This window comes from Aplidium turbinatum, chromosome 15 (genome assembly GCF_918807975.1).
Source record: "Aplidium turbinatum chromosome 15, kaAplTurb1.1, whole genome shotgun sequence".
In the NCBI taxonomy this organism is placed as follows: Eukaryota; Metazoa; Chordata; class Ascidiacea; order Aplousobranchia; family Polyclinidae; genus Aplidium; species Aplidium turbinatum.
This window is the reverse complement of record NC_137486.1, coordinates 21,239,771-21,254,437: the sequence shown is the minus strand read 5'-3', so window position 1 is coordinate 21,254,437 and position 14,667 is coordinate 21,239,771. Positions and strand designations below refer to the sequence as shown.

The following is a 14,667-nucleotide window of genomic DNA, read 5'->3' as shown; positions in this document are numbered from 1 at the left end:
GCCTATTAGAAGGTGTGATTTTTTCAGAGAATTTGTGCTAAAAAATGAAAAGAATTTGTTAAAAATAAAGACTAGAAAAAACTTTTTTAATTTGTTTTGAAACTTTTTTATTCACTTGTTGATTCATTCATATCAGTTTGTATCCTTTTGTAGTTAAAAAAAAAAAAAAAAAAAGAACGCTTGCGGATAGTATCGAACTCATTCCCTCTAAAATGGCAGCCCGAGACGTTACGTATGCGCCACGGACTCAGTTGAAGAAAACGTGTTGAATTTAAAACTTAAGGCGCTTATCGTCTTTTGCTTTGAAAGAGAAAAAGAAAAAAGTGCTTATGTAGTGACGTCATGACCGGTCAAATAGTGTTTCAGATTCAAAGACCGGAGCCGGTCAAATAGCCACTGCCTAAAAAAATTCACTAGCCTTTTTTACTCTCTCTTTTTCTAAATTTAAAAAAATGCTATAAAAATGTTGCGACTGTGCCATATTTTAAACTGATTGTTCTGCTTTGGTATCATGCATGTTATAACGTCCGCGTTTTGTGGCTTCTACCTTTTTCTAGACCTCTGCTATGTTTGGCATATATTGTTTTTTTTCGTTGTGATGGTCAGAAATAAACAGCAAACTGAACTGAAACACTTTTTCCACGTTTAAAAAAGACTAGGCCTAGCAAGTAAAATGAACAAGGCATTGTATGATTGTGGATTAAGATATAGTGGTTGATGTACCCCTAAGTAACATAACAACATAATGAGCACCACAATAATAACTTAAATAACAGGTAGAAGATCACAAATTGATTTATTGGCATGAGGCAGATAAACCAAACCTAAGCTACAAACTGAGTAGTAGACTTTGTAACAGCCACTCGCATTAAATTTTTCTTTTCATTACATGACAATTCAAAAGGAGTTGATCCAGGATGATTTTGGAGACGCTTTTATAAGCCTCTGATTTGTATCAAGCTAGAACCATCTTGACTCTCGATTCTCATTTCCGTCCGAAAAATCGATTGATCTATCTTCTAATGTATTTGAGCAGAGGGTGGCGCTATTCTATTTACTTTGTCAACATCATCGAGTATCCACAGTTTTTTTTCATATTTTGCTATTTCAATCAACTTCACATAAAGCTGCTCAAGACAATGCCGTTCTGAAATTCATCTCAGTATCAGATTATGTTTTTCTGAAGGAGAGTTGCAATTATTATCATTTTACAATGGTATGCTTTTTTGTTTTGTTTAGACTTAAAATGAAATTAAGTTGTTTTTTAAAAAAGCAGACAGTCTTTCCGATAACGTTCGAATTTGATATGTTGTTTATATTTTGTTTGTTTTATGTAAATTTTTTGATTTATTTAACTCTATCCTATCAAGTTATGTTCAATACTCTGTCTACGCCTATACGATATTCAAAAATTATCTCTCTACCAAAGTTGCAATTGTTAAGTTGAAAACTTTGTCATATCAGCATTCTTCTTTGATGTTGAAATTTAAGTTTTATGCCATGATGCTACGTTTATCCAGTGACGTAGCCAGATTAATTTTACAGGAGGGGCAAAAAAAGGAGGGCAACGTTTTTGTGACGTCATAAGTAAAAGCGATATAAATTTCTTTAAAATTGATGTTTGCTTTAAATTTTAATTTAATTTTATTTATTTTATTTTTCGCCATTAACGCTTCCGGGACGAAAAAGATACTACTAACTACAATAGTCGATATAAGCCTACCAGCACGTTAATAAACGGGAAAAGGTGGCAAAACCTTGAAAGATTTTCAACGTGCCTGAAAAGTAAATGATGTAGCCTGGTAAGTTATATGTCTGTAGTTAGCACGGCCACAAAATCACCCAAAAAACAAATGAAAACAGAAAAGAAAACAACTGAACTGTGATCACAAAAAATAAACCAAGATCGAATTAAACTGAGTTTCAGACAGTTTTCATTTCATTTTTGGCATAAATCTGGCAATTCTTTCTCATAAATTCTGTTCCCAATTTGAAAAAATTATATTGAATTGAAAAAAGAAGGACTTTTTCACTATCTTTTTTGCTAAAAAATTACCTTTGCATTAATGGTAAAACACTCCAGGCCAAGTTGCGTTGGTAAAGACTGATAAAGTATAATTGCGAGTGGAAAATTTTGAACCAATTGAAATTTATTTTGCTGAAGATTTTCGAATGGCAACACCAGTCCAGCTAATTCAACTCACTCAAGTGACTCAATGAGATGAAAATATTGCAATTTGGAAACATTTTGAGTTCGACTTTTTGTGGATTTGTTTTCATATAAAAATGTTTTTTAGAAAAATATATTTGAGCTGCTAATTGGGCCAAAATTAATTGCTGCACGAATGGATCCTCCACCGGCTAAGAAGCTGCGCCCGTATGTCACAAAATGGGAACGAAAACGAGCTGCAGAAAACTCCATAAACAACTGTTCAGAAGAATCCAGCGAAATTAATGATGACGTCAAATCTCTTTTTATTACTGATGAAACAGTTTTAGAATATCAAGATAAATTTCATCGGAATGCCCTTCCAAGGTAAATTGCTTAGAAAAATGGCAGTGGCTATTTGACCGGCTCCGGTCTTTGAATCTGAAACACTATTTGACCGGTCATGACGTCACTACATAAGCACTTTTTTCTTTTTCTCTTTCAAAGCAAAAGACTATAAGCGCCTTAAGTTTTAAATTCAACACGTTTTCTTCAACTGAATCCGTGGCGCATACGTAACGTCTCGGGCTGCCATTCTAGAGGGAATGAGTTCAATTCTATCCGGAAGCGTTCTTTATTTTTTTTTAACTAAATTTTTGAAAGTGGAAAGTTGTCTTGAAGGGTTGGTTGAGATGATGATTTGAAACTTGACTGATTGTTGTGCGACAATGAGACTGGATTTAATTTTTAACTTCGGACTTCAGCGAAACGTAATCTTACAGCCTATTAGAAGGTGTGATTTTTTCAGAGAATTTGTGCTAAGAAATGAAAGGAATTTGTTAAAAATAAAGACTAGAAAAAACTTTTTTAATTCGTTTTGAAACTTTTTTATTCACTTGTTGATTCATTCATATCAGTTTGTATCCTTTTGTAGTTAAAAAAAAAAAAAAAAAAAGAACGCTTCCGGATAGTATCGAACTCATTCCCTCAAGAAAGGCAGCCCGAGACGTTACGTATGCGCCACGGACTCAGTTGAAGAAACCGTGTTGAATTTAAAACTTAACGCGCTTATCGTCTTTTGCTTTGAAAGAAAAAAGTGCTATGTAGTGACGTCATGACCGGTCAAATAGTGTTTCAGATTCAAAGACCGGAGCCGGTCAAATAGCCACTGCCTAGAAAAATCGAAGAACTCGCAGTATATATATAATATATCATTCCTACTTTGTGTAGCCTACATGTACTGTACCATACTTTTTACATTGCCACTGCGATAATAAATGCTTTTGTTATTTTGGTGTAATGATTTATTACCAGTTTGATATTCATATTTTGCATCAATGTAATTTTTATATAACTATTTTTTGTAGGTCTGGTTTGTTGTAAAAGTTTTGCTTAACTTTGTTGATTGATTGAATCTTTATCCTCCAACTGGGAAGGCTTCTTGCAGAGCTTAATCCTGGCAGTTTCGCATACTTGTAGAGGCTTTGAATCATTGACGCAGGCCCGGTCACCGAGATTGACAGAGTGAAGTTTCCAATTGTTGAAGTCTTGTTGCCGGGAAATTATTCTATCCATTAGATGCCACTGAATGGAGAGCTGTCCTTAACATTTGTTGCTCAAGCGCACACCCCGAGAGTCGAACCAGCGCCGCTTGATCTTGAAGCTTGTTCGTTCCAGAAGTCATGCGCTTACCAACTGAGCTATCGGGGCAAACTGCTAACTTTCAAGGTTTTAAAAGTACTGTTTCCTTATTATTTTGGTAACCATGTACTCACAACATATATAGTAATTTTATTGTGTTATGTTGTTGTCATGTGCCACCACAAAAATTAAATATTTTTAGAAAAGTTTGGAAAAGTATGAAAATATCTAAAGAATGTGTATGGTCCATCAAATGGTGTGACAAATTTAGTCATTTGCTGGCTGCTACATGTGGAAACCATGTCAAATTATTTGATGTTATGAAATATGATGACATACGGTAAGAATCTTATTTTCTTTTTTGACTTTTCTTTTTTTTATTGAAACGTACAGCAGTGTAAAATTACTGGTTACCCATTCATTAATGCATCATAAGCTGTAAACAGGTATATACTTTTGCTTTATCCTGGATTGCCAAACATGATTCCGAACCCTATTTTAGTTGAAATCAACATATCATGGCCTTAACAGAATTTGATGTTATTTCATGTTTCAATTGCATTGTTTCATGTGACTTGGATTATTTGTCTTTTTAGAATTGTCCACACAATTAATCATCAAAACAAAGTCCGACAATGTGATTGGTCGCGCTCTAGTAGACAATTACTCACCTGCACATTTGATGGATATTTACAAGTTTTTGATTTCTTAAATAATGGAAAAGTCACTGACAAGTAAGTGCACTGCAGTTGCAGTTACAAGCAACATAAACACATAGTGAGTACAAAAATTGAGTACACATAGTTTCTGTTTTATTTAACATGTTAACTTGCATAAATTTCACCATTTCAAACTGTGTAACCAATTGTGTTTGCAAAACTTTGAATAATCTTTTTAATACTAGTACTGTAATAAAAAAGCAGTGGGATGGTGTACGAGTTAAGGTGTTGGTTGTCCATTTGTCCAATAATGCAAACTTAGTTCGACTCCTGGCTTAAGCTGGTTGTGGAAAAACCGCACTTCTACCTAGAGAGCATGACAAATTGGGTGGGCGTAATTGCTGAAACAAAGGCAGCTGACCGAAAGAAACTGGCCACCCTACAGCCGTTAGTACCAAAGGCTTCATATAATAAGAACCTTATCCGCTCATTTCCGACACTTGAACTCAAATATTAGACCACCTTTACCTTTTATTGCAATTGATAAGTTTTTCAGGGCATATAACAAAATTTAAACTTTCCATTCATCTTTCAAAACTTGCTGATTTTGCACTATTTTTGTTTATTGGTGCTGCATCACATGTGTATTAATGACAGTTGCCAGTCTCAGTAAGAATTAATAATAATACATTGCACATAATTATCAGGTTAAAGACAACTTCACAATCATCTGCTGTCAAATGGTGGAAGGATGATGATAACTTGGTTCTAGTTGGTGGGGACAATTCATTCCTATCATCCTACGACATACGGACTGGGAAGGTGGTTAGCTGTGGGATTGTTCAACAACACTACAAAAATTGTCATTTGCTGTGCCTGTGCAAAGACTAACCGAATGAGGCGGTCAATCATTGATGACTTACAATAAGTTGTATCTTACTTCTACTGAACATAGATTTTATTGGGGAGCATTTACTTTGGTATGGTAATGAATGTGGAGCATCACATTCAACATAACACTTATAATTCTATAGTTGCACGAGCCTGTAGCCCAGCACCACTGATTTCGTTGCGGGCACCAATAGGTTATTTTAGGAAGATTTATTATATGCTTTTAATGCTGTAGCTGACTAAAACTTATTCCACAATTTTTCAGGAGGTTGCCTCTTACAAATTCAAATGCGGAAAAATTTTGTCATTTGACTTTTTTGCCGGCGGAACTTGTTTCATGGCCAGTGGGGACCTTGTCAACAAACAATCGGCCGAACACAACCTGATTGTGTGGGACACCAGGGCTGGAGCGAAATTGTCATCACAGATTTATCATGTGCGTTCAACTGGCAACATTAAAATTGTGTATCTTAAGATCTCATAAAACAAGAGCTCTTCGAGTTCGGGCTATGAGAATACACGCAACCGGTACCGCAAGGCCGACGATGCGTTACGAACTTAAAGTCTAATGGGTCTTTAGTTTCAATAGGGTATGTGTGAGCTCGAGGAGAAATTAAATGTTTTCTGGCCTTCTTGTCTTGTGGTTTCCAGCGCCCGGAAGCAATGACACTATTTAAACAAGTAATTTGGTGCCACCGGGAACAGATGTCTCAAGCTACTTCACTGTAGTGTATTAAATCAATTTTTCAACCACCAGGCAAGCGATAGAAATAGCTGCAGCTTAGCAACACCCTGATTTATAGTGCAGCACAATGAACACATCCATTGCCTAATGGTTGTGGAATTAATTTGGTGGTTTTGCAACTGACAGGAACGCTACACTTGTCCGTGTATCCGAACCCATCCTGGTGGCAGTACTGTCCTCGCGCAAACCACTGGCAACTACATAGCAAGATTCAGCACTCAGAAGCCGTACCGGTTGGATAAGTTCATACGATATCAAAACCACACAGTGAGTAACTTGTTATTCTATTGCACAAGAGAAACGAATCATAGTTTAGTAAAAGTTATCACTGACGAATCTGACTCCACACAGCAGCAACATCGCTGCACTGCAATGAACCGTGCAACTGCTTTGCTCATATTGCCGTTCGATATGTGCAGAAAACTTTCAGCATACTTATTAATAGCACCAGAACAAAATGGCTTTTTGATATGCGAAAGTTGTCAATGTCCCGGAGAATAAGTTTTGTGAACAAATCTCCATCCACATCACGATGATGAGTAAACTTAAGGATTACGTCATCAAGTAGCAAACTACTATTCTCATAGGACGGGCGGGATAAATCAAAATGTAAAACAATTGATTGGAAATGACGAGACATTAACATTCCCTTACCATGGTTGGTGTGCTTTGCATTTGTTATCCTGGCAAATAACCAACGGCCACGTATGTGCAGGTGAACGAATATCCGGTGTCTTTCGACATGAGCAGGGATGGACAGTTCGTCATGTCAGGGAGTTCAAACGGGGCGCTGGTGTGTTACAAAAACAACAATGGAAATTATATGCGGACTGTCCCGCTGTCGACGACGAAGGATTGTGACGCATGCATTGCCGTACAATGCCACCCCGTGATGCCGAGCATGGTGGCGATCGGTGACTGGGGAGGAAAATTACACATTCTAAATTAGAGCCTTGCCCTGGATGACCCAGGGATGGGTAACGTTCATGCCGCCTCGGCGCTCCTACCAAAGTTACCATCAAGTCGTGTGGTGCAGTTTTTATCCAGAAACTCAGATTTATTTTTCTGTTTGGTCATTTTGTTGGTCGGTTGGCGCAACTTCTTGCTTCCCATGGATAGCATTCCACTGCAACATATCGTTATTTGTTAATGCTCTGTCTGTCTTGTCAATGCGCTGAGAGAAGGTGTAGCGCTACATAAAACATAGCCTACATTATTATTGTGACATTTCTGGCATTTTGCCATAATGAATTTCTTCACGGCGCTTATCTGGTGCATTGATGTTGAAACCCGCTCGGGGCGCGCTTGTTGCTGTCACAGTTTACGTACTGACGATTTTACTACAGTGATGTAAGGACCAACATTTGATGTTGATATGAAATGATTTTTATCACTTATGAACTTGCAATAAAAGATTTTACGTTCAAGAAATTAAGCAGTTTTGAAGATGTTTCATAACGTTTTGTTTTTGAAATTAACTAAACCGATTGCATAATCGCTTAGCCTTGAGCATATTAGTGAAAACAGTATAGTACCTCTTCCTCAGCTACTGGGCTACTCTGCACACTTGGATTTTGAGATGGTTGGGTGGAGGGGTTTTGTTGCTCCCGGCTACGACCTTTTATTAATCCCAAGATTTTCACGTGATTGGCAGGGAGATACCCAGGTGTTTTCCCATCCATAGTACCGAGAAGCCATCCTCTGATGTTAGGTTGGACGTCTGAAAATATCAGCCATGTTCCAAATAATTTGCGATCATTGCTTGGGCATACGGCCTTGAATAGTTGCCGCCTCACAAGTCGACATGTTATAGATTCAAATACATATCTTATGGCAATATTGCTCTCTTTAAGGAAACAAAAGTTTTTCATAAATTTAACTGCCAGTACTAGCCTACACTTAAGTGGTGCACCCACCAGTTTCAAGCCGGACTTGTCGAAGCAGCCTAATTCTGGCCTATTTTAATGACATTCTGTGCATCTTCAATTCCATGTCAATTGTTAGCTTGATTACCTTTTGGAGCAAGAACAACCTTGTCTCCTGCCCGGAAAGACAACTCTTCATCGCCGGCTCCTTGGAAGTCAAACTCAGCTTTGGCTATCACGTGATCACCGTCTCCACTCATCCATGACGATGTACGATGTCTGATTGGCCAATAACAGTTTAAATACGAAAGGTTGCCTTCAGCTTTCTAAAGGCATTTGTTTCAAACATACATTGTAGCGCAGGTTGTGATTGATGTGAGTTTTGCAACAAACCAATGAACAGAAACCAGACCCACAAAAAAATCTATTGAAAGCTAAAAACTTTTTCCTACATATCATTCTCTCTACCACCACAAACGTCATTATGACGTGCCGGTCACTTACTTCTGTTCGTCAGAGTTAGAGCCACGCAACAACCTCCATATGAGGTACGGCCCACCGATCACCACGGTCACAAACAACATAATGGGCCAAGAGTTCTTCCCCTTAGGTGAACTTGGTTTCTGAATATAAGAAATGACAAATTTTGAAAAATTGTTGAACAGAGATTGCTCAAGCCTATGCAGGAAAGAACGTCACTTCACGTAGATGGTTCAGTTTTCGTTATTTCTGGTTATTGAGGCAAAAATAATACTTGCCGTAACATGGTAGGAACCTAATAATATGTAGAAGCGACAAAACGTGAACAATTATGATGTACACGCTTGAAAACGTTCTATTTCACTGAACATTATGACTGAAAGTACCGTATTAATTATCACCATTGTCATGTGCAGCGCCCAGGAACATAGTTTCCACTGTGGATGTGGCGCTATAAATGTTGTTATTATTACTACACAATTTAGCACAGTTGCAACGCCTGAAGAGAATTCGTAGTGTTACTCGTATGCAGTGACGTTCGGTGGCTTAAACCATTGGGAAAGCAACTTGGAAATATGCTGCAGCAAGGCACGAAGGGCGTAACCGTCGGGCGAAGCCCGAAGGCGTGTTGCCGAAGGCAACACTTCCAGCGGGGGGTCTGGGGGGCCTACTCCAGAAAATTTTGAAAAACTCTTCCAATTTGGTGCGCTCTGAGAGCATTTCCAAAACAAAATCTTCGGACTTTCCCAGTCCGAGGATAAAGATTTAATCAATCAATCAAACTGGGACTAGTCTAGAATGTTGGCTGCGTTTTTAGACTGAGCACAAAAACTTATTGTCAATGTCATCTGTAAGCATTTAAGACATGCATTGGACTGGTGCACTAGTAAAGAGCAAATAATTAGCCTATAAATTAAGCAAGTCCATTCTTGAAGAACACAAGTAAATTTGCTCTGAACTTGTGATGTCAGTCTATTGACCCAAAAGAATTTAAAAAACACTTGTGCTGTTTCAGTAGCCTACTGGTTGGTTAATGTACCCTTTGGAATTGCATGTTTTATTGTAGAATCTATGTTTTTTTTGGTAAGAGAACCAGCTTTATTTTCAGCGTACTCAGTAGCCTATAGTTACAAGCGCGCAAATCACTCATGCGTAGAGGTTATATTCCTTTCGTCTGAAACTAAAAGCAGCCGCTATGAGATACGCATGACGTCACTGGGAAAGCACAACTAACCATACCATAACCATAACACATCTGATTGGCTAAGCAGCTGGTGACGTTTTGCAAAACGATTGAGGATTGGATAAAACGAAGGCGTTTTTTGACATTTTTGAACCTGGGAAAGCAACTTTGAAAGTTGATTTCCCTGGAGCTTCAGTGATGGTTTCTGACAAAAGCGTTTGCGTTAATTGGCATTTATAGGCAAGACATGCGGTTTGGTGAGGACTTAGACTACTCACAAGCATCACGAGTAATTCTAGTCACGAACACAGTAATTTTCAAGTTAAAATAGACTTGATAAAAATAATAAGAAGTTAAACCTAGAATTCAGTCATTATATTTTGCATAGTTTTCGCTCAGGTAAGCACTGCTTTCCTTGCTTTCCCTCACCGATCGTCACTGCTCGTATGGTGATTAAATAGGAGAGATACATTACAAGTCGTGAACAATTCTAGCTTTCGAACAATCTAAAATTCATATACCAAAGTGGTAGAGTGACAATCGGGGTTCTGTATATGAATATGCAAAATTACAATTCGTGATTGTTCACGGCACGCCTTCAAATCCTTGGTTATAATAAATAAACAAGCAACTCACCGGGGAGTCCCCACCAGGAGTGACTGACGAGTCCCAAGCCTCGTCACAAGTTCGTAGGTTGAGCATAGAAAGCGCGCGTCGATACAGGAAACGAATGAACCTGCACAACGACATAAAGCGTTTGATCAATAAGAATCAAGTTTAGAGACAGAAATACAAGAGTTCAACGTGAAATACATTGAGATAAGGTCTTTTATTTACTTACACCGCATAGCAAACACATAATCAACTCAGCAAAGTGAGAGTGGTTGTCAAGGAGTTTTGGCGGCACTGATTGGTTGTTTGATTTTGAATGTTTATCCTCAGACTGACAAAGCCTGGATAGGTTATTCCTGGTAATTTTGTAGACTGTAGACGTGTAGAGGCTTTTGACGCAGGACCGGTTGACGAGATTGACAGAGTAAAAGTTCCCGATTGTTAAAGTCTTGTTACCAGAGAATTATTCCATCCATTAGTTGCCGCTGAATGGAGAGCAGTCCTTAGAATGCGTAGCTCAAGCGCACATCCCGAGAGTCGAACCAGAATAGCTTGATCTTAAAGTTTCTTCGTTCACGAAGTCAAAATATAGTTCGGCACACACCTGAATATGGTGATTGAAGAAAGAATGTCAGCAAAGGTTGTTTTCACCCTCGATAGGTGGTCTGCGACGTCAAGCACTGCACGAAAGGAGCTATATACTGCCCCCAGTGTTGATTCCAGCATGGTTGAAACCTGCAAGCAATTTAACATGCTACAGTGTTCTTTTAATCTGGTGACATATCACCCTCTTCCAATCTGCCTTGAGCCAGCATGGAAGCAGTACGGCTCATAAAATCACATGTAACCTTGTCAAGTAACCCATGCTGATGCGCAATCTGCTGCAAGCGGAGATAGCGAACGATTAATTATATAGCATTCTTTTATGCGGTTACACATTATACAAGTGGAACCAATTATTATCAACACAATGGTGGTTCAACAGACAATAATGATAATTTATTTAACATCAGTTGGGTGCAAAATAGCGTTTGATAACTGACAAGCGGTGAAGAATTATAAAAGTTAGAAGTGTAGTTATGATTATAAAACGAACGATTCAATCAACCCAAAAAGCTATGTCACACGTTTTCCGTTGACGTGAAATTCGTTAAAAGATAGACAATCTCTCACACAAGGAATCCGAGGTTGTGAAACTAACAATGCTAAGCCACCGCTTTTAACGGGTCTGCTACTATTCGGCGAGTCCGATTCGGAGAGTTCCCTACTCGGAGACAGCCTTTTTGGAGAGTTCCCAATTCGGAGATTTTTTGAAATTTTTTTAAAAAATTATTATTACTATTTTTAAAAATTAATTATTTAAAAATTATAGGCTAAACTGCCACTTAGTTTTTAACTTCATCTTTTATGGCAAACGCTATTTGGCAAGTGTCTTTTTTTAGTTGACACGTTTTCGCTGAGACTTTATCTCATTCACCTCTATTGTTAATCATAAAAAATGTTGTTTTGATGTAAAACACATATTTTGAAAGATCCCAGACAACAAAATTCGTCATTTTTACATTGATTCGAACGTCTGCAGACGTTGAATCAATGTAAAAATTACGGCCTTTGCCGTCTGGGAAGGGACTCAAAGGTAAGCACTGGATAAAACGCAAGAATGCAAAAGAAACGATATTGTGGAATAATATACAAAATTCTCTACTGTAAATAAACAGAAGGCGTCGTTGGATTTAAAATTTTGTAATAGTTGAGGATTCCAATATATTCTAAGTTTGCATGCAGAAGGCGACGCAGGATACATGTCAATTTTATCTGAGCAAACATTAATAGTTCAAAAATAAATTTAATTCGCTTTTTAGTTTTAAAATCTCAATGGTTAGGACTAAACCCCACTCATCTAAAGCTTCGGTAATTTCAACTATAAAAGAAACGATATTGTGGAATATCCTAGTATGCGTATCCTAGTCAGCTGAAGTTCTCTTTTCTACACGATTTCAACGTTTAGCGACGTTAAAGCGATGTAGAAACGGCAATTTCTGCTGGTTGGGATAACTAGGCTACGGTATTTCAACGTTTAGCGACGTTAAAACGATAGGCCACACATTTGGTTATCTGTTACTACAATGTAAAAATGAACTGTTAGGCTAACTGGGTTCTTGGAACAACTTTTTACTGGTCGGGATAACAAGGCTACGGTACCCGATAATTTCCTTTCAATCCAAGCTGTAGGCCACACATTTGTTGATCCAAACTACCGGTAATCATTTTACCTATTCAAAAGTACTAACTTATAGACATAAACATGATTTTTTTTTGTAACATCTTCTTTTTTTTATTTTTCCTTCATATCTTAAATTTTACTGAAGGTGTTGCGGCCGTGCCAAATTTCTTTCAACTCAATCACTTACTTCGGTCACAAGCACGTTTTAACGTTCGCGTTTTGTCGCTTCCACCTTTTTCTCGACCTTTGCTATGTTGACGTGTATTGTTTTTGATATGATGGTCACAAATAAAAACAACTCAACTGAATTGACATGACGAATTTTCATTTAATTGTTCAAACATTTTATTTCTATTTTCTCTGCACGATTTCAACGTTTAGCGACGTTGAAGCGATGTAAAAACTGCAATGATAAATAGGCTACAATACCCGATAATTTTCTATTTTTTTCTGCACGATTTCAACGTTTAGCGACGTTAAAACGATGTAAAAACGGCAATGATAATTAGGCTACGGCACCCGATAATTTTCAAAAAAAAATTCAAAAAATCTCCGAATAGGGAACTCTCCGAAAAAGGCTGTCTCCGAATAGGGAACTCTCCGAATCGGACTCGCCGAAACGGGCCATTCCGGCTTCTAACTGTGGCAAACAGTAATCTGGTAAAAACATTCCAATAAGAATTAAGAAACCTATTTCCATCCGAGGTCTTCCAACCATTATCTTACCGAGGTGAAGGCACGAACAATGCTCTCTACCGACTGGAAGGCTTGTCTGGTGCTCTCCTCAGCTTGGCTTGTGAACCCATTGTTAGCGTTGCCATAACCTCTATAAGAGCTCCCATACATTCCTCCACCCCCATACATTGAGCTTCCTCCATACATCCCACCATAGCCACCTGAAATGCAACAAATTGAAAAATTATTGCATGACTACGTCAAATGGAACGTTTGAGATGTCAGATTGAGAATTGTTGTTTCAATAAAAATTGAATCTTAAAAGCTGGTTGGACAATCGCCAGCGCTGTCCACTGTCCAGTCGATTCCTTTTTCGTGTTTGGCATTTTTACAAACTGAACTATAACATAAGAACTCACCCATGCCATATCCACCATAACTACCATACCCAGTTCCATAACCCATGCCAGTCCCGTATGTCGGCCTGTATGCAGGTGAAGATATTCTCTAAAAAAGCAAAACGATTTTACCCAATAAGTAAAAGTAACAAATACATTTGCAATATAGGAGCTGTGGCCGCGCCATATATTAAACTAATTGTCCTGCTTTAGTATCATGCACGTTATAACGTCCTCGTTTTGTCGTCTCGTTTTTTCGTCCTTGTTTTATAGCGTCCGTGCTTTGTCGCTTCTTCCTTTTTCTAGATCTCTGCTATGTTTGGCATACAATGTTTTTCGTTGTGATGGTCAGACAAACTGAAACAAACGATTACAGACTGACAGCTCGAACAGTGGTGTAGGACTGTAGGCTTTTTACTTCAACAATGCAGTGACAGCAACTGCCGTACGGTTCAACCGCCTTTCTGATGGATACAGAAACTAGGTATGCCACAGTCGAAAAGAAATGCTACGTGTCCCCTGGGCGATAAAAAAATGCTACAAATTTCTTACTGGCCTGCCTCATTTTGACGTCATAACTGACCATAACCCTTTACTTTCGATTTTAAACCACAAGCGTTTAGACGAAATTGAAAATCCCTGGGAAACTAAAAATGGTCTCTGTGGCCCAGCATAGCCACTCTGCATATTCTGATACTACACCTGTGGATGCTTAAACGAATCTCACCTGCTGGGACGGACGGGAGGGGACAGGTGGAGCCGTCCGGGGTTCCCCTGATTCTGATGATGACCTCAAATTTCCATAATTATTCCCACCAGATGGAACTTGACTGCGATTTATTTCCCATGGTTTTGATGGCGCACCATTACTAGTCATCACAATTGCCCTTATGATGTCATAGAAAAGTAAACTAACAAGTAAATAAATAACTCCAGAATTGACCTATAACAATAATAGTAAATAAATACAGTAATTCAACGCCTGAAACCAATCAACAAAAAGCAATGCTCAAAACTAAACAGTAAAATTAAAACCAGGCTTCAAACTCGAGTAAAGAGGTTGTTTTCACGTCACTCAAAGTTGAACTGCAAGAAATTAAATCTTTCAAATGAAATTCAAGTTCGGTAATTTTTAACAAAAAACA

At 38.1% G+C, this 14,667-nt stretch overlaps 2 protein-coding genes across 2 annotated transcripts; one reads left to right on the top strand and one right to left on the bottom strand.

The window, feature by feature from the left end:
• The first annotated feature begins 2,221 nt into the window (after nt 1-2,221).
• LOC145784233 (WD repeat-containing protein 25-like) lies at nt 2,222-7,510 on the top strand. The gene is made up of 7 exons (XM_082596016.1): nt 2,222-2,536; nt 3,993-4,130; nt 4,387-4,524; nt 5,157-5,271; nt 5,606-5,776; nt 6,212-6,352; nt 6,801-7,510. The coding sequence occupies exons 1-7, from the start codon at nt 2,346-2,348 to the stop codon at nt 7,032-7,034; spliced, it is 1,128 nt and encodes a 375-aa protein (XP_082452142.1). The 5' UTR covers nt 2,222-2,345; the 3' UTR covers nt 7,035-7,510.
• LOC145784232 (peroxisomal membrane protein PEX13-like) lies at nt 7,074-14,461 on the bottom strand. Its single transcript, XM_082596015.1, has 9 exons — nt 14,250-14,461; nt 13,544-13,631; nt 13,176-13,345; nt 10,830-10,960; nt 10,250-10,349; nt 8,455-8,573; nt 8,099-8,229; nt 7,621-7,805; nt 7,074-7,211 (listed from the first exon to the last, which is right to left on the bottom strand). The coding sequence occupies exons 1-9, from the start codon at nt 14,397-14,399 to the stop codon at nt 7,143-7,145; spliced, it is 1,143 nt and encodes a 380-aa protein (XP_082452141.1). The 5' UTR covers nt 14,400-14,461; the 3' UTR covers nt 7,074-7,142.
• Between the last annotated feature and the right edge of the window lie 206 nt (nt 14,462-14,667).